Source organism: Clarias gariepinus, chromosome 7, assembly GCF_024256425.1.
Source record: "Clarias gariepinus isolate MV-2021 ecotype Netherlands chromosome 7, CGAR_prim_01v2, whole genome shotgun sequence".
Taxonomy (NCBI): domain Eukaryota; kingdom Metazoa; phylum Chordata; class Actinopteri; order Siluriformes; family Clariidae; genus Clarias; species Clarias gariepinus.
In genome coordinates, this window is record NC_071106.1 from 209,684 (window position 1) to 230,000 (window position 20,317).

Sequence of the window (20,317 nt, forward strand, 5' to 3'; positions counted from 1 at the left end):
CTTTCAATGGTTTAAAGCTTCCGAGTCTTACTTCCCCTCCTTCTGTCTGTTCTCTGAATACAGTCATGAACTTTAATAATGTTTCCAGATAAACCTCAATATGCTTCTCAGTCAGGTTTGTGCTGCTTTCCTGAGACTTCTCTCTCCTGCAGACATCTTAGTTTTTTATTAAAATTCAATTTTTTTTTATTAGAAACATTTTCAGACTGACTCCACTGTGAAAACTGGAGAAATGAAATGGTGTGTGCTGCGAGCATCAGCAGACCGTGCGCTGTTCCATCACAACGGCCAAGCCTTGCTTTTTTTTTTTTGCTACATGCAGAGCTCATCCTTTGTGTGTGTGTCTGTGTGTGTGTGTGTGTGTGTGTGTATCTTACCTTGGCAGTTTTTCCCATCAGACGTGAGCTCAAAGCCAGCATTACACACGCAGTGAAAACTCCCGTCCGTGTTCACACATCGTCCATTATTGCAAATACGTCCATTAGCCACACACTCATCCAGATCTAAAGGCACAAGAATGTGTGTGTGTGTGTGTGAGTGTGTGTGTGTGTGAGTGAGAGAGACCACTTGATAAAGGAAAGCACTCAGACTTATGATTACTTGTAATCGTATGTATACTTGTTATATTACTTAATTTAAGTAATATCACATTTCCTATAAAAACAGAGTACAGTGGAACCTCAGATTATGAGTAATGTGGTTTGCGAGTGTTACGCAAGACGAGTAAAGATTTTTAATAAATTTTGACTTGAAAAACGAGCAAGTCTTGATTTACGAGTACCAAGTATCATGTATCACGCTAGTATTCTTGTTTTGACGCCGAGCGTCACGTGATCACCACTGAGCTAATAATTTTTCTCCTTCTTGCACTGTGGAATTGTAGGTAATCATCTCCCCTGCTGGGTCTTGTTCCTTGTCTCTTACTGGTAAAATCAACATCCTTGCACGCATGTACTGTTTACTATAACACAGTGACCACGTGTGTGTGTAAAACATATTATATTTTGTGTTTGTAAGTGTGTGTGTGTACAGTGAGCATGCATTTTTTATTATTTTTATATATATATTTTATTTTTTATTATAACACACGTGGAAGGAAGTCTCATTAAAGGGTAAAAAAAAATTCTCTCCCTTTCTGTATCAGCCTGTTGTGTTTCACTTTACCTTTGAAAAAACTGCGACAGAGCAGAGTTTTTGTGTAATGCAGAGAGTGTGCGTATGTATGTGTGTAGGAAGCTGAGAGGAGGAGGAGGTGGGAGGGTCGCTGTAAAGGTGAGAGTGTGTGTGTGTGTGTGTCTGCCTTACACAGAAACTCTGCTCTGTTGCGATGCTTTTTAAAGGTAAAGTGCAGGTTAATTTTTTTTTTTACTTTACAGCAGCGATTCCGTCAGTATGCGCTTACGCGAGTGTGACTAGCGATGTTCCTTGCTAATTTTTCCAATAAAACAGTTAATGTTTGTGTTACACACACACACAGAGCACCTGCGCGCATAAACGGAAACATCTGTCGGGATTTATTATAATTTTTTTTTAAAGGTAGAGTGCAGGTTAATTTGTTTTATTTTTACTTTATATTTTGTATTAATTATTTTTATGTATTTATTATTTGGGCTGTAGAACAAATAATTTGAGTTTCCATTATTTTTTATGGAAAAATTTAATTTGGTTTGCGAGTGTTTTGGAATACGTGCCCACTTCCTGAATGAATTATGCTCTTAATCCAAGGTTCCACTGTATGTAAATACTTAAATACGAATCTGAAAATGATTCATCTTTCTAATGGCTTTTTTTCATTATAAATAAGAGAGTCACAGTGTACAGTATGTTGATTCTAACACAGTCGAGCTCCTAGAAATTTTCCTTAAGCTTCGAGTACAAGTTTTGGTGGAATGTGCGTGTCTTTTTCACCTCTGCACTCGGTTCTGGTCGCAGTCGTCTGAAACCCAGGAGGACACTGACAGTAGTAGGAACCTGGAATGTTTATGCACTGGCCATGCACACATGGGTTACGATCACACTCATCATCATCTTAGACACACAAACATACAAACACACACACACACACACACACACATCATGTATATACTGTACATACATTTATATACATATACAGTATGCATGTCTCTTAAATGAGTAAACAAAATAAACACAGTGTTTGTGTGCTTACCGATACACTCCCCACGGTTGTCAAGACGAAAGCCCATGTTACACTCGCAGCGGTAACTCCCCGGGACTGGAATGCAGCGACCATTTAAACATAGGTTGCTCACCAATTCACACGTAGAAGTATTGCCTGACAGCAGCAGAAACAGAGTCTATGTGAATGTTTGTGTGACTGTTCACGGAAAGAGACAGAGGTATATTGAATGTAACGTTACTTTGGCATCTGAGTCATGGTTTTGTATTGGTCTGTGCACTGGTTCATCCTTAAAGATAGTCCTTGTCATAGTGTAGAGATCTTGGTCTTGGTCTAGGCTTTGAGGAGTCTGGATTTTGAACGGGTCTGAACCTGTATCTTGGGCTAGATTTTTAAAAACTATTTTTTTAGTGTGAGATTATATCTTTACAAGATTCTGTCCTGGGACAGTTTGGACCTTACTCCACAATGGCTTGCTCTTGACCTTAGTCTGGAATAGTTCTGGATTTAAGGGCTCTGAGCTCAAGAGCTGGAAATTAGAGTTCCCTGGGTTTTGTTGAGGTTTGGTTTGAGCTTTGGGTCATAGGGAAAGTCATGTATGTGTGCTTGACTTCAGCTTGGTCTCAAAACATACCTAGTATGCTAGTAAGTGGTGGTGCAACTGGTCGATCAGGATGGGGAACAGGAATGACAGGAATCTGTAAACCAGGACCATATGGACCATATGGACCATATGGGCTTATGCCAGGTCCACTAGGTCCAGGAGGAACATAAGGTCCAATGGAACAGGAACAAGAGGCTGGACCTGTTGACACAATATCTGGAACTCCTCTGGAAAAATACAAGAAAAACACATATAATGAGGTACATGAAATCCTAGGTTTATGTACAGGTAAATCAGAGAACCAAACACATAAAAGTTGTGTATATAATATGTGACTGGCATTAGCACATTGGCAGCATATCTTTTGGGTACTGTGGGGCCTTCATGGATTGATGGGGCCTTGGTGGATTAGACTTGTTTGTCCAGTGCATCACATGGGGTTTGATCAGATTGGAATTTGGGGAGTTTGGAGGACAGGTGAAGAGCCCATATGTACAGTATGTTCACTACAAGTGGCCAGGTTATTAGGCCTCCCAGCATTTTACCTGTCCCGAAGATGGGGCAGATCTCAGGGATGGTGTTTCTGGCCCAGCAGCGGCCCCGCGAGCAGCAGCACTGGGCCTTGGTCATTCGCTGGGGGTTCTGGTTCGCACAACGATTATTTATGATACTGTCAAAACAAGTTCCAGGATGGGCATCTGAAAAGGAGAAGAGAACACATTAGGAGATTATACCACAACTGCCAACTGTGCAGTGCAGAACAATGCCAACAATGCTTAGGCCTGAAAAGAGGCAAGGAGAGAAGTATATAAAGTAAGACAAAAGTGGTGGAAAGAGTGAACAAAAAGAGAATTTAGCATTGTATAGCATGTATAACATTCATTTCTTCTATGGCAAACATCCTGCTGAAAACCCAAATTCAGACAACATCAGTTGAACATCCCTGACCTACGAGAGGAGGAGGACAGAACACCACATTGTCAATGCCAAACTATATGCTCTCATTTTTTAGTCTTGGAATGATTCTATGACACAGTTAAAAGTTTTGACTGCTATTAGACTTCCTTTAATTGTTAGCAGTGATGGTCGAATTGTGGAATTTTAATAATCATGCTTCTGAAACTAATTATCCGAGGTTCTATTGTATAAAAATAATGTAACAAAAAATAAAGTAAAAATAAAAGAAAAAAACCTGCAAACTTAATCTTTGAAAAAATCCCGACAGTGCACATGCTGTGTATGTGTACGTGCGTGTGTGTAAAGCTAAAGTAAGAGTAGAAATGACTCCCTCCCCGCTCCCTCCTTTCTTATTTGAGAAGGGGAAAGACTACTGTGCGGGACGCCTTTCATACACACACACACACACACACACACACACACACACACACTAACAGAAACACTATTTTACTGAGAAAATAAACAAGGAACATCTCTAATGACACTTGAGCCCATGCACACGCTAACTGCTGTAAAGTAAAAATAAAACAAGTGAACCTGCACTTTTCCTTTAAAAATTAGGACAAAGCGGTGTTTCCGTTAGTGTGTGTGTGTGGGTGTGTGAAGGCAAAAGGAGAAGGGATGTGTGTGAAGCCGAGAGGAGAAGGTATGTGACCATACCTAACTGCCATCTCTCCTCTTCTTCTCTTTCCCCCCCTCTTTCTCTTTCCTCTCTCCTCCTGTCTCCCCCTTTCACTCTTTCTCTCTCTCTCTGTCGAGCTACACATGTCGTTCCTGAGCTGCCAGTGATCCAGACTCCCTCTGCCCTCCGGACCTGTCTGACCCATCCTGGTGCCCCGCTTCTGGCTGAAGATCTCGTCACATGGATGCCCCGTGTGTCTCTCTGGGATGCGTCTGGTGTCTGGGAATGATTCTCTCTACCTAGAAAATGGTTCTGGCCTTGACTGGTGTTGGCAACTGTTTCTCTGGGGACTTGACAGTTCGATAGTTCATGACTGGAACTTCTTACAAGTCTACCTGGGTCTTCAATAACTACCTGGACTCCATATTAACATCAATTAACATCAGCTATTATAGCTGAACTGCCTCCCACCCTACACACTGTATAAATGCAGATCATTTACTGCTTTCTGTTTCACCCAAATGAGGATGGGTTCCCTGTTGAGTCTGGTTCCTCTCAAGGTTTCTTCCTATTACCATCTCAGGGAGTTTTTCCTTGCCACTGTCGCCCTCGGCTTGCTCACCAGGGACAAACTGACCATTTTGATTCATACAAATTCACATTTCATACAAACTTAAATAATTCTTTTGACTATGTAAAGCTGCTTTGCGGCAATGAAAATTGCTAAAAGCGCTATACAAATAAAATTGAATTGAATTGAATTGAAAGAAGGGAAGGGGCACGCTGTCTAACGATGCACGCACACACACACTAAAGGAATCAGTGCAGTCTGACAGAGAGAAAAAGAAAATGGATCTTTAATGTCTCTAATGAGACTTGCTTTTACTTTACGCGCATGCACACATGTTATAATAAACATGTGTGTGCGAAAGGATGTCTTTCACACACACGCATACAAAAACAAAATAAAAGAGGGGGCAGAGCTTTTTCTTACAAAGCCCCAAATTATGGAATAGTCTTCCAAATAGTGTTCGGGACTCAGACACAGTCTCAGTGTTTAAGTCCAGGCTAAAAACCTATTTATTTAGCCAAGCATTTTTATAAATAGATTATCCTTAGGTAAAGGAGCAGATCTGGGGGACTCATGGACGTAGAGTATTATGGTGAACTCGTACACTAAATATACATTCACGTTATACATTATGTGACTGTGACCATACCTAACTGTCATCTCTCCTGTTCTGCTCTATCTCTCCTATTCTCTCACCCCCTTTTTCTCTTCCCTCTCTCCCTCCCTCTCTCTTTCCCTCTCTTTGTCGAGCTACACATTGTGAGCTACAGTACACATTGAGCTGCCAGTGATCCAGACTCCCTCTGCCCTTCTGACCTGTCTGACCCATCCTGGTACTTACAATCCAAGGTTCCACTGTATTAGTAACAGTAACCACTATGGAGCCAAAATTTTAACTTATATTGATGCCTGATGGTGATGAGGGTATTAGCTATGCTAGCACATTAGTGGTGCCAATTTGGCGGCCGTATCCATTAAAGGCTGGATTTGAAAGCCAGTTACATCACAGCATCACAACTAATGCTGTCCCATTTCGAAGGCTCATTTGAAGATAGCCTTCTCTTATCTAACTATGGCAGATCCTTCACAGCCCAACCTATCTCAAGATTTTTTGCACGCCAGGGAACAATGCATCTTTGCACGATGACAGACACAAGACCCAAGGAGAACACTTTCCAATGTTCTTCCTGGGTTTAAATCACCAAATAGCTAAAAATACTATTAAATATAGGAAAAATTACTATTAAATGTAGGGGCCAGGGGTAGCTTAGTGGTTAAGGCATTGGACTACGGTTCGGAAAATCCCAGGTTCAAATCCCACAACCACCAAGTTGCCACTGTTGGGCCCTTGAGCAAGGCCCTTACCCCTCAACTGCTCAGATGTGTAATGAGATAAAAAATGTAAGTCGCTCTGGATAAGAGCGTCTGCCAAATGCCTAAATGTAAATGTAAATATCAAAATATATTTAATGTTAGTAATAAAAAAACAAGACCACTAAACAATCCACTAAAGCACAGGTTTTTACACAATGTTAACCAATTGGTGAAGCATCTCAACTTTTTGTAAAAAGTAATAAATAAAAAATATTAAACTTGGCTCCTTCAGTTCTCTCCATAACACATCCAGATGCAGTAGTCAAGGTTGCTGGGTGACAGGAACAGCACTTCGTGATGCAACAGAAAATGCTAAAACAGCTGGTGGTAACAATAGGAAAGCCTCTGTAGACCAGACCATCTCATTTCGGTTCGACCTTCAATAAAGAGAGACAAAGCTTCAAAGACTGTGTAGAACTTGTGCTTTGAAGGATGTAGCCTCCAAAACTGAGACTGAGCTATTTACCCCAGCCAGCTATAGCAGTCTTTTGGATTTGGTTTAAATCTAAAAATGCAAAATCTTTCATATGTAAACATGTTTTTTTTTTAATAAACCAGAATAAACCATTAGAATACTTGGGAAAGTGATCAGGTATTTTTAACTCAGTTAAGATTTAACTCAGTATATGTACCAGAAATGATTAATATGGCTAAAGCATATACAGTGGTGTGAAAAACTATTTGCCCCCTTCCTGATTTCTTATTCTTTTGCATGTTTGTCACACTTAAATGTTTCTGCTTATCAAAAACCGTTAACTATTAGTCAAAGATAACATAATTGAACACAAAATGCAGTTTTTAAATCAGGGTTTACATTATTAAGGGAGAAAAAAAAACTCCAAATCTACATGGCCCTGTGTGAAAAAGTGATTGCCCCCCGTGTTAAAAAATAACTTAACTGTGGTTTATCACACCTGAGTTCAATTTCTGTAGTAACCCCCAGGCCTGATTACTGCCACACCTGTTTCAATCAAGAAATCACTTAAATAGGAGCTACCTAACCAAATAAGTAGACCAAAAGCACCTCAAAAGCTAGACATCATGCCAAGATCCAAAGAAATTCAGGAACAAATGAGAACAAAAGTAATTGAGATCTATCAGTCTGGTAAAGGTTATAAAGCTTTTTTTTAAAGCTTTGGGACTCCAGCGAACCACAGTGAGAGCCATCATCCACAAATGGCAAAAACATGGAACAGTGGTGAACCTTTCCAGGAGTCGCCGGCCGACCAAAATTACCCCAAGAGCGCAGAGACAACTCATCCGAGAGGCCACAAAAGACCCCAGGACAACATCTAAAGAACTGCAGGCCATACTTGCCTCAATTAAGGTCAGTGTTCACGACTCCACCATAAGAAAGAGACTGGGCAAAAACGGCTTGCATGGCAGATTTCCAAGGCGCAAACAACATTTAAGTAAAAAGAACATAAAGGCTCGTCTCAGTTTTGCTAAAAAACATCTCAATGATTGCCAAGACTTTTGGGAAAATACCTTGTGGACCGACAAGACAAAAGTTGAACTTTTTGGAAGGTGCGTGTCCCGTTACATCTGGCGTAAAAGTAACACAGCATTTCAGAAAAAGAACATCATACCAACAGTAAAATATGGTGGTGGTAGTGTGATGGTCTGGGGTTGTTTTGCTGCTTCAGGACCTGAAAGGCTTGCTGTGATAGATGGAACCATGAATTCTACTGTCTACCAAAAAATCCTGAAGGAGAATGTCCGGCCATCTGTTCGTCAACTCAAGCTGATCTTGGGTGCTGCAGCAGGACAATGACCCAAAACACACCAGCAAATCCACCTCTGAATGGCTGAAGAAAAACAAAATGAAGACTTTGGAGTGGCCTAGTCAAAGTCCTGACCTGAATCCTATTGAGATGTTGTGGCATGACCTTAAAAAGGCAGTTCATGCTACAAAACCCTAAAATAAAGCTGAATTACAACAATTCTGCAAAGATGAGTGGGCCAAAATTCCTCCAGAGCGCTATAAAAGACTCGTTGCAAGTTATCGTTGCAAACGCTTGATTGCAGTTATTGCTGCTAAGGGTGGCCCAACCAGTTATTAGGTTCAGGGGGCAATTACTTTTTCACACAGGGCCATGTAGGTTTGGATTTTTTTTCTCCCTAAATAATAAAAACCATCATTTAAAAACTGCATTTTGTGTTTACTTGTGTTATCTTTGACTAATAGTTAAATGTGTTTGATGATCAGAAACATTTTGTGTAACAAACATGCAAAAGAATAAGAAATCAGGAAGGGGGCAAATAGTTTTTCACACCACTGTATATATATGAATAAGTATACTTAGTATTATAACCAATGCAGCAATATAATTATCAATTTATAAATATAAGGTATATATTATAAATATAAAGGTTCAGTAGAAATCCTAATTATTTTTTGGGAGTGCTGATTGATGGTTCTTAATCCTGAAGAACTAGAATGGGGCATGGTGTATCACTGACTATTATGGAATTTATTTATTTATTCAGTGTCGAATAAAGTGTAAAAACTTGCACTTTTATATGCCTAGTTAAGCTCATGCATTTTGCTGAAGTTACTGTGTGTCACGACAACATGTTGAGCAGGTGAGAGGTAGGAAACTTGCTCAAGGACCAAACAACATTAACTTGGCAAAATCCAATTTTTTGATCAACAGCGCAGTTCTGTAGCACCACTGCTCCAGACATTCATTGAACCTACACTCGCTTGAAGCCAAAAGGCAGATCCTGGAAAATATCAAATCATGTTTTTTTTTTTATTGATTTCTGTTAAGAGGGTGCATTGTGGGTATTTTATTAGGTATCAACTATTCTTTAATAATAAATCTGATAGCATTCCAGAACATGCCACTGACTTCTTGTGCTGAAGTTGTATCCTACACACTCACTAACTAGCACAGTCTTAAACTGTGCTTGTGTTTGCATTTAAAAATATATTTTATATGTTAAGGTAAGGTAAGGCGGCAGATAAAGCAGCTGCTTGTTGCTTAGACAACCTTCTCAAACAAACACTAACACCATCGACATGTTTAGATTAATGTCTTAGATTGTTTAAGGTTCTGCAAACTTCAAATTATTAGGGAAGATGTTTAAATTTCTTTTTTTATTGCTGAACCGGTTCCACCAAATAAAACTGGCCTTGAAGGATTTCAACACGTTCTGGGAGAGGAAAAGAGTGATGGAGAGATCTGCTGCCACGTTCCAGAAAGACAGAGAGGGAGCAACAGGAGCATGACTCATATTTCCCTACATCAATCCTCTTAACCCTTTGTCTCTGCCTTTATCTAGGTCTTTATCTTTCTTTTAGTGGCCATCTCTCTCCCGGTCTTACCCTCTCTCTCATCCTCTCTCACCCTCTCTCTCACTCTCGTCACCTCATGCACAGAGGAGCTCATTGTTGTGGAATCACTAACTACCATTGACTGACCTAAATTCTACTACAGCAATACAGTAGAGGTTCCCTGAGTTTTCTCCCGTGTGTGTGTGTGTGTGTGTGTGTGTGCGCAGTGCAGCCTAACTCATGTACTTAGAACTTAGAGTTTTAACCTTCAAGTTTTAAAATAAGTGTTTCTCCCCTCAATGTTTGTGGAGCTTCCCATTAGGTTTTTTTAAAACACACACACACACACACACACACACACACACACACAGGAGGTTCTACAAAGGAGGTACTTAAGTCATGTTTCCAGCCCCAGCCACCATGACTTACTGTTACTGTCTAGGAGGAGTGTTCTAATCAAACCAGGAATTTCTGGTGAATGAAGGCATAAAAAATACAGTTGAAATTTACAGAAGACTTCAAGTACAGTATGGCGATTAGACTCTTAGCCACTGTGAAATAGGCCATGTGTGTGTGAATGGTGATTCCTGTGAACATTCAATGAGTGGATCCTTAAAAATCAGTGTCGCCAAGAGACGCATCTGTGTTTGTGAACTATACACACAATAATTCACCAAAACCACTTGCACATTACAGGAACTCGGCTGGGAATTATTGCCACATCCCCTGTACAGTCCTGACCTCGCTCCAAGCCATTTCCACATGTTTGTGTAGTGAAGTTTGGTGTTCCACAGGGTTCAGTTTCAGGCCCAATCCTATTTTCTCTTTACATGCCTCCCCAATTAACCGATGTTTGCAAGGGAAAAACTCCCTGAGATGGCAATAGGAAGAAACCTTACGGGTAACCAGACTCAACAGTAAACCCATCCGAATTTGGGTAATAAAGGAATTGATCTGCAGTCGTACTGTGTCTTAGTAGACTGGAAGTTAAAAAAACATTTGATATCTTTATGTTAAAATCCAGTCTGTTATTGGAGGCTCATGTAGACTGTAGAAAACACCAGTCCTGAACTATCAAGCGACTGCTGTCACAAGTCCTCAGAGAACAGATGTCTGCATCAGTTAACCCATCCGAGGAGTACACGTCATCAGTGACCAGCTACATCAACAAGTGCACCAATGACGTCACTGTCTCCAAGACCATTATTTCACAACCCAACCAGAAACCGTGGATTACTGCGGAGGTGCATACACTTCTGAGGACCCAAGACTCTGCCTTCAAACCGGGGTACAAGGTGGCGCTAAGAACAGCAAGGGCCAAACTGTCCCGGGCCATCAGAGAGGCGAAGCGCGTACACGCCCAAAGAATCCACAACCACTTCAGAAACAGCGAAGACCACCCCTTCTCCGGCCAAGTGCTGTGTCTTACTACTGTTGATGTGAGGAAAACTCTATGCAGAGTCAACCCACATAAAGCAGCTGGACCAGACAACATCGCAGGCAAAGTGCTCAGAGAATGTGCAGAACAGCTGGCAGATGTTCTCACTGACATCTTCAACATATCTCTGAGCAGCGCCGTCATTCCCACATGCTTCAAGTCTAGTACCATTGTCCCCGTGCCAAAGACGTCTTCTGTGTCCTGTCTCAATGACTACCTCCCTGTTGCACTCACACCCAACATCATGAAGTGCTTCGAGCGCCTGGTCATGAGACACATCAAGACCCTGCTGCCCCACTCACTGGACCCACTGCAGTTTGCGTCTCGTTCAAACTGTGTAACTGACGATGCCATCTCCACTACACTCCACCTGGCACTAACACACCTAAACAAGAAGGACACTTACGTCAGAATGCTGTACATAGATTTCAGTTCAGCATTCAATACAATCATCCCCCAGCACCTGATCGGGAAGCTAAGCCCACTGGGCCTGAACACCTCCCTCTGTAACTGGATCCTAGACTTTCTGACCGAAAGACCTCAGGCAGTGCGGATCGGGAACTGCACCTCTAGCACCACACTGAGCATGGGGGCCCCCCAGGGCTGTGTGCTCAGTCCCCTGTTGTTCACGCTCCTGACTCATGATTGTATAGCGACACACAGCTCCAATCATATCATCAAGTTTGCTGAATCATCAGCAAGAATAACAAGTCAGCATACAGAGAGGAAGTGCAGAGGCTAACGGACTGGTGTAAGAACAACAACCTATCTCTGAATGTCAATAAGACAAAAGAGATGGTTGTTATCTTCAGGAGGACACAAAGTGATTACTCACCACTCAGCGTCGACGGCTCTTCTGTGGAGATTGTCAAGAGCACAAAATTCCTGGGTGTCCACCTGGAGGAGAACCTTACCTGGTCCCCCATCACCAGCTCTCTGCACAAGAAAACTGTCTGGTTTAGGAATTATGCCATATCAGACCGCAAGACCCTAGTGAGATAGTGAGGACAGCTGAAAAGATTATCAGGATCTCTCTCCCTTTATCGAAGACATCTACACCACACGCTGCATCCGCAAAGCTACCAGTATTGTAACTCTTCACCCTCCTTCGGGCATTTACATCCAGACTGTGTAACAGTTTTTACCCACAAGCCATCCATCTCCTCAACACAAAGAGACTGGACTGATAAACATACTCACACACACACACACACACACACATACACACACACACACACACACACACTAATCACTCAGACGAACTAAATAACATCAGAACTAAACTGATAAACACACACATGCACAATTACCCTGATCTACAACCATCATATTTGCACAATATTTTATTTCACTTGCTATTTGCACACAATATTTTTTTTTATTATTGTTTCTATTTTAGAAATGTCAATGTTTACTGTCTACTGTTTCTCTTCCCACTACCTCAACTCAAACCTCATCACGGAAAAAAAGTACCGTAACGTGTTACAATTGTTGTGCTACATTGTTCTATAGCTCTTCAAGCAGAGTATATGGGGTCTCCATGCGACAAGATCTCCAACCAGAAGCGAGACACCAGGACAAGTCAGACAAGTCCAGAAGGCAGAGGGAGTCTGAATCACTGGCAGCTCAGGAGAAACATGTATAGCTCGACAGAGAGACAGGGAGAGAAAGAAGAGAAGAGAAAGAAGAGGAGAGAAGGGAGGAGAGAACAGAAGGGTAGGACAAATAACAGTTGGGTCTGGTCACAGTCACACAATGTATAAGGTTAATGTATATATTTATTACAGAGTGCAAGCAAGGACTCCAGCACCACTAACTATAGCATCATAACTAAAAGGGAGAAACAGAGGAAAACACAGACATGATGTAAAGCGACCAATCACTTTACCGTCTTTAACGCCTTCACTGTCTGGTTGTTCAATTAGGTGCATAAACAAGCTTTAATTAGACCAGAATGCAGTCCTTACTATAACCAGAAGATATGAGCACATCACCCCTATCGTATTCACACTGCATTGGCTCCGATTAAAATTTTACATAATTTTTTAAAATACTACTTTTTAATCAAAAAGTAGTATAACTACCTCAGTAAACTGCTAGTGTCTTATGATCCGCCCTGCCTACTTCAATCAAAAGGTGCAGGCTATTTGTTGGTACCTTGTATTATAAAAACTACAGCAGGGGACAGAGCTTTTTTTTTTTTTTACAAAGCCTAGACTTGCCTTAGGTAAAGGAGCTGATCTTGGGGATTTATGGTGAACTGCTATGTTTAGATGCTGTCTTCCCCACTCTCATTGATCATTTAGGTTTGTTGACTGTGAGGTGATTGTTTGCTTTACATCTCAGAGAGCCCTCATGTCTGTGTTTCCTTCTGGCTCTCCCTTTTAGCTGTCATAGTTATTCCTGCAGGAGTCCCTGCTTGCACTCTGCACTAAATATACATTCACCTTGACTGCGACCATGCCTAACTGGTATCTCGCTTTCTTATCTTCTCTTTCACTCTCTCTCTCCCTCTTACTCTCTGCTACTTTCAGGATACATATGCCGCTCCTGAGATGCCAGTGATCCAGACGCCCCTCTGCCCTCTGGAACTGGTTGAAGATGATTGGAGCCCTATGTTGTCTGTTTTGGATGTGTGTGGTGACTGGGGACGGTTCCACTTTACCATGAAGACGGTCACGGCCTCGGCTAATGCAGACAGCTGTTCTCTGAGGACTTGTGACTGCGGTCGCTCTTAGTTCAGGACTGGAATTTCCTACTGATTTGTACCCGAGGCTCCAATAACAAACTGAACTCCATATTAACTTAAACACATCTCCTGTTATACTGAACTTCCAGCCTCCTAACACACAGTATGATTGCAGTCTGGTTGCTCTTAAGGTTTCTTTCTACTCCCATCTCCGGGAGTTTTTCCCTGACACTGTTGCCATTATCCTTGGCTTGCTCATCAGGGACAATCTGATCTGATTTTGATTTGTATATATTTTCTTACATTTCATACAAATTTTCATAATTTTTGATTGTAAAAAAGCCACTTTGCGACAATGACCATTGTTGAATGCTCCATAAAAATAAAATTTAATTTAATTGAATGAAGATCACCAGCAGTTTAATGTTACAGACAAACTTTTTTTATTTTATACCTTATAACTTTCCATATCCATATTTGTTTTAAGGATCATGAAAATCATCAATGAAAGATATTCCAATTTAAAACAGTTTTTTTTTTATTATTACAGACACACTGAGGCCTGCCCCAGTGCCTCTGTCTGTTTAACTTACTTTGCCTATTTAAAAGAATTTTTGCATGGATAAATTGAACAACATTAATATTATCCTACATTAGTATGTAGGAGATTAACATAGCATAGAATCTGCATAAAATAAGCTTTATGCTTATACATGTTTAAACAAATAAAGAAAAAAACTGGATGACTTGAGCCAAGACTAACTCAAGTTTAGTGTGAAAGCCAACATTTTCATTCTTGAACCTAAAAACATTTAAAGATGATTATTTTACCGACTAAACATGCATGTAAGTGAACATGACGCTGCTCTTTTTGTGTGTCTTAGCGTTTAATGTTTTGTGGTGTTTTGTGTTTCTCCTTATTAAAGAGTCTATGGACTATCATTATCGAGACCCTACAAGCTAAACAGGCCAAAGGACAAATTAGACAATTCATGTTTTTTGACACAACTAATGAAGAAATAAATGAAGAGTCGATTAATTTCTTACCGATGCAACGTGATCCATCCAAAGCCGTGTCGTATCCTACAGGACATTTACACACGTAGCTCCCGATGGTGTTGGAGCATTCGCCGCCGCTGCACAACCTGGGGACTGTCGCACACTCGTCTATATCTAAATGTGGAAAAGATGATTTTAGTCAATGACTTTAAAAAAAAGAAATTAGATTTTGTGTTAAAGTATACCCCGATGTTTAATACGAAATTATTAAAATGATCACCATCTTCAATCCTCTATCATAATCAACAACCGTTCTCACAATCAGTGTGAACAGTTCTGACTACAGCGCTAACAGAATTAGCATGTTTGTTGCACATCATTCTCTCGATTCAGAGACGACAAAGGGTATGCTAGACATTTAAAAATCTAACTTTTGTACTATTAAAACATGTTTTATTGGAATTTCTGTCAAAAAAAAGGGTGATTAGGAAGTAAGTTCATTATTAAGCATAAGAATGCTCTTCCAGTTCCAACTGCTGTGTCTTGATAATTTGTCTATATTTTATCAACTCTTCACTTGAACAAGTCAAAACCCAAAATGACTGTAGCATGTTTGACTAATTATTCATTTTAACTGATTACTGGCAGTCACACACACACACACACACACACACACACACACACTAAATAACATTTGCAGATGAACCCCACAGAAGCAGTTCCCCATTCTGGTATTTCTGGATTATGATTTCTGAGCTCTGTGGGCTTTCTTTCAGTTCCCTCCTTATTAAATTGATTGTGGCAGAATAACAGAGACATGCCGATCCCTCCCAGGAAGTCGTGACAGGTCCAACCAGGATGGCCTTCGAAAAAATAATTTGATCCTATCTGGAATTCTTTCACACACTCTCCAGGGATTCTGGGAATCGCGTTATTATTTCTGGACAGAGCACAGCAGCCTGAGCCGACTCCTCTCAACCCGGCGCACTCAACATGAATGTGTGTGTGGGTGTGTGTTATGGCTGGTCTACTGGTCTGTTCCTCTTTTCTTCAATCCACACTGCAGTAGAGAAGTTTGACTGCACAGTCTCAATAATGAGCCCTTATAAATTCAGCGCAGCAGGACTAAAAATAACCTCTCGATCCATTCTTATAAACAAACACCAGCTGAAGATAGAGTGTGTGTCTTTCCGTCTCCAAGGTGAAGATTGGGCAGTTTCTCTCATGCGCACCAGGAGAACTCCATCAGTGATAAACCAGATTTATGAAACTCTGAACTGCAGTGGTGTTAGTTTAGCCTCCCTCTCAAATGAGTTTTATCCAACATAGCTCAGCATTCTGGACTGGAGTTCTTCACATTCTTTAGACAAATCCCTTTGACAAATTTACATAATATTTCTATTCTATTTTAAAAAGAAATAAAATAGAAAATAAATGTAGCTAAGATAAGAATAATATATCTGTAAAAGACAAAATATACAAAAAAAGAAGAATATAAGAAAACCTAGCCGTACAATATGAAGAAGAGATGATTTCTGTACAAATAAAGAAAAATATAGAAATTTCTGTGTGAAGATGAAGTGGGAATTTAAATAGAAATGGTGGGGGGAGGGGTGCAAATATGCATGAAAGTGTATTATTGAAAGTGACTTAGGTTCAATGAGCAAAGAAATATGTAAATATAATAATATATATATATATATTATATATATGCAAATATGTATATGAGCAGGTGTGTACTGTCCATAAGTGTCCATGAATGTCCAAATGTCCACAAGTGTGAACGTGCAAAATGGTTCAGTCCTGTGTGGTGTACTGATTGATTGATTCAATTCACATCAAAGCACTATATACTGTACCTTTAACCCTGCATGTGACCCTATGTGGTTGATGACCCTAACCTGTGAATCTGATTTTGACCTGGTTTGACTTGAATTCATTCTGATCCCAGCACTACCATTATCAAGGGTTTTTCTAATTCTTTGAATAAATTTCAATAATATTGGTCCTGATAATGACTGGACCAAATATCCTAAATATCCTTATTTAGATTCTAATCCTAATCCTGTCAAAGATCTTCTGCCTGGATGTAAGCAGTCTAGGATTTTAATCCCTAACATCCCATAATGCTAAAGTGTCCCTGATTCTGATCCACAGGCAGATCTTCCTCTGAAATTTTGAAATTCTGATTGACCCTGACCTGAAACCTTGATCCTGACCCCACAACAAGGCCTGTTCTTAATATTTTTCCCTCACATAATCCAACCTCTGCCACCTCCCATCACACGGACACAGGACGCTGAGTAACATCCTCCTACCTTCTGGGTGGCCTTTTGGTTGGTATGGCAGTGAAGGCTTAACGTTTAAGGTTTTGAGTTACTGACCAGTAATAACCTTAACCCCTTTCTATTCCAGTTCCCAACTTTCTTAAAAGATATTGTTGAGAAAACGTATTGCTGAGATACGTAAATATAAGTATTTCATTCATTCATTTTATTCATCCATCATATCTGAGTGAACTGTTCATGTCTTATGATCCACCATGCCATGTAGGTCCAGGCTAAAAACCTATTTATTTAGCCAAGCATTTTTATAAATAGATTTGCCTTAGGTAAAGGAGCAGATCTGGGGGACTCATGGACGTAGAGTATTATGGTGAACTGGTATGTTTGGATGCTGTCTTCCTCACTCTCATTGATCACTCAAGTTTGCTGATGGTGAGGTGATTGGTTGCTTTACTCTACATTGCAGTTCTCCCTCATGTTTCCTTCTTCACAATGTTTTGGCCTCAGATCGTTGAAAGTCTCTGAATGTTTGCCTTCTAAAGCCAAAACATATGAAAGCCTGTCACAACTTTACGTGGCCCGAATGCTGACGGCAGATCGGAGTCCATGTTCATGTCTACAGTGTCGAATAAACAACCACATAGCACAGTATTTAAGTTTTACAAGGCAGACATTAAGCCTGTCAGCCAGAGTTTAATCCTAGATGGTTCATAAACTTAAGGGTAGGAGTGCCTTTGATTGGGTCTAATTTAAGGCCTAGACTGCACCAGATAAAACCTGAGTCACATATTTAGCTTAAACACCATTATTAAGGCTGAAAAGTGTCAAAAGTCTTGACAATAAATGTGATTTAAGAGTCAGTGTGCAGCAGAGCACATCTCACACAAAGCTATCGCAAGAAAATCAGGGAAACTGAGCTTGGCTTCAACTTGGCGTTTGGCAGCAGATTTCTTGCTTCCCAAAGCCATCTCTCGTCTCTGATCTTAATGCTGATCTATACAGACCATGCTGATGGGAGAAAACCCCAGGCTGCTTTTCACACACACACCTCACACACACCTGGGAGTGGAATTAGGACATGATGTCATCATCTTTATATATTCCAAGTTTTACAAATACCAAAACACTGTGTTCCTGTCAGGTCAAAGGTCACATCTCTCACCTTCACATTTCTGGCTGATCTCGTTGAATCGGTGTCCTGCGGGGCATTTACACTCAAACGATCCCACCGTGTTAATGCATTGTCCTCCATGACACAGCCCAGGAATGGCCTGGCACTCGTCCACATCTACACACACACACACACACACACATAGAAACACTTTAAATGATGTGATAATGAAGATACATCACTTGATTAATGAGGCAGATTCGTACGCTCTCAGTAAACATGGACGAATAAATGTGCAGGAGCACCATACAGGAGCGCCATTGTTCATCTCTTTCTCACACACAGGGTGATAAATAAGAGCAACAAGGAATGTAGAGAGTGAAAAGACAAATAGAGAAGACAGATTTGCAGAGAGACATGTTTGAGACAGAGCATCAGGAGAACAAGAGAGAGTGAGAGGAAACGTGGAAGGAAGTGAATGAGGCGTTGAGAAAGGCAAGGACAGGGACAGGGACAGTAATGAAGAGACAGAGATAAGGAAGAGATAGAGAATGCGGAAGGAAAAGAAATGAAGAGAGAGACAAAATAATAGAGGGAGAGAGAGGGAGAGATGCAGGGAGGACAGTGTCTGCTGACCCTCCTCAGCATGCTTCAGACAGCCAGACGTTAGAGGAATTTCCCCAGCTGCAGAAATAAGTGTGAGGGCCAAACCGAGCAGCATGTGGCTGCGTCCCAAACGCACACTGCTCATGCACTCAAATCCAGAGGTCAAAGTTCATGTCCATACCTATTATACCCAGACTAGGGCTCTGGAGCAGGAGCTCCCAGTGCAGACTGGGGCGGGGTCAGTGTGGGGTTATTAATAAAGCTGAGGCTGATTTAGTGATGTTGGAGAACATGATGAAGAACTTCATTAACAGACACATGTTGCATTAATGCATTCCACTCTCTCTCTCTCTCTCTCTCTCCCTCTCATCCACTCATCGTCCACACGGCTTTATCTTGTATTCAGGGTTGCAGAGGGGCTGGAGCCTATCCCAGGAGGCCTGTACACCCGTCTCCCTTTTGTTATAAAGTGATCGAAAGGGAGACGAGGACCTAAACACAGCAGCGCCGCTGTACACACACTGCTCTAAACACATATCACACCCATACTGGCCTCCCTCCACTGGCTTCCTGTACATTTCAGGATCCAGTTTAAAATATTACTTCTTGTTTTTAAAAGCCTAAATAATTAGGCACCTGCTTATCTGTCGGAGCTCCTTATTCCGTACTCCCCTTCCAGAGACCTGCGATGCTCTGATCATCATCTACTGCACATCCCCAGAGCGAAGCTCAAAACCAGAGGTGGCAGAGCCTTTTCGGTAGTAGCCCCCAGCATGTGGAACAGCCTCCCTTTACAGTTAAGAGCCGCCCAGAATCTTAATCATTTTAAAACCATGCTTAAAACACGTCTGTTTTCATGTGCATTTTATTCTTTTTGATTTATTAAGCTAGTTTTGTTTATTTTATCTTATATTTTCTGTTTCTGTCTTGTGGTTTGTAATAGTGAGCGATAAATATTAAGTAGATACCCTGTATAGTACCTGCTGATTTATTGTTCTATACTTGTACAGCACTTTGGTCAGCGGAAGTTGTTTTAAATGTGCTTTATAAATAAATTGAATTGATGGATTGATTGATAAACACTGCTGTGTCAGGTTTCTATCAGGACATGCGCGGCACATTCCAAATTCTTTCTCTATTTCTTAAGAAATAAACACACAAAATAAACAAAATGTGTATTAAAATATTAAAGAGTATAGAATTGTTACTCTGGAGTGAACAAACGAATACATTTTTACATTTTCTCATGTTAAAATCTCTCAGACGGCTGATCACAGACGCAATATTCACATAAGTGCAACATCTGTATATAGATTTGTTATGTTGTGCTGTTTTTGTCACATTTATTGATCACTCTCTCCTTTACTCCTGTAAATTACTGTAAGCAACTGTAACCAAGTATAAGCAATTTCCCCCGGGTTTTAATAAAGTGCTTTGAATCTTGAGCGTTTATAGTGGTGAGGTCAGTTAGGGAGCGTCTGAAAAAACTGCATGACCTGGACAAGTAGTGTGAAGTAGGACATTTAAATGATCAGACATACAGTATAACCTTATTGTGACTCTTAAACTCCAGGGTTTTTGTTTTAGAGCAAAGAAAAGTGCTTTATTGCTTTTTTTGGAGGCGGTGGGGTTTTGGCAGGTGTA

The 20,317-nt window shown here is 40.7% G+C and overlaps 1 protein-coding gene across 1 annotated transcript in view; it reads right to left on the minus strand.

Moving 5' to 3' along the window:
- fbn1 (fibrillin 1) overlaps positions 1–20,317 on the minus strand; it is a 98,379-nt gene that overhangs the window by 55,061 nt on the left and 23,001 nt on the right. Inside the window, 8 exon segments of the mRNA XM_053500419.1 lie at positions 378–503; positions 1,909–2,028; positions 2,168–2,293; positions 2,772–2,918; positions 2,921–2,968; positions 3,287–3,439; positions 14,720–14,845; positions 18,119–18,244. Coding sequence (XP_053356394.1) covers positions 378–503; positions 1,909–2,028; positions 2,168–2,293; positions 2,772–2,918; positions 2,921–2,968; positions 3,287–3,439; positions 14,720–14,845; positions 18,119–18,244 — 972 coding nt within the window.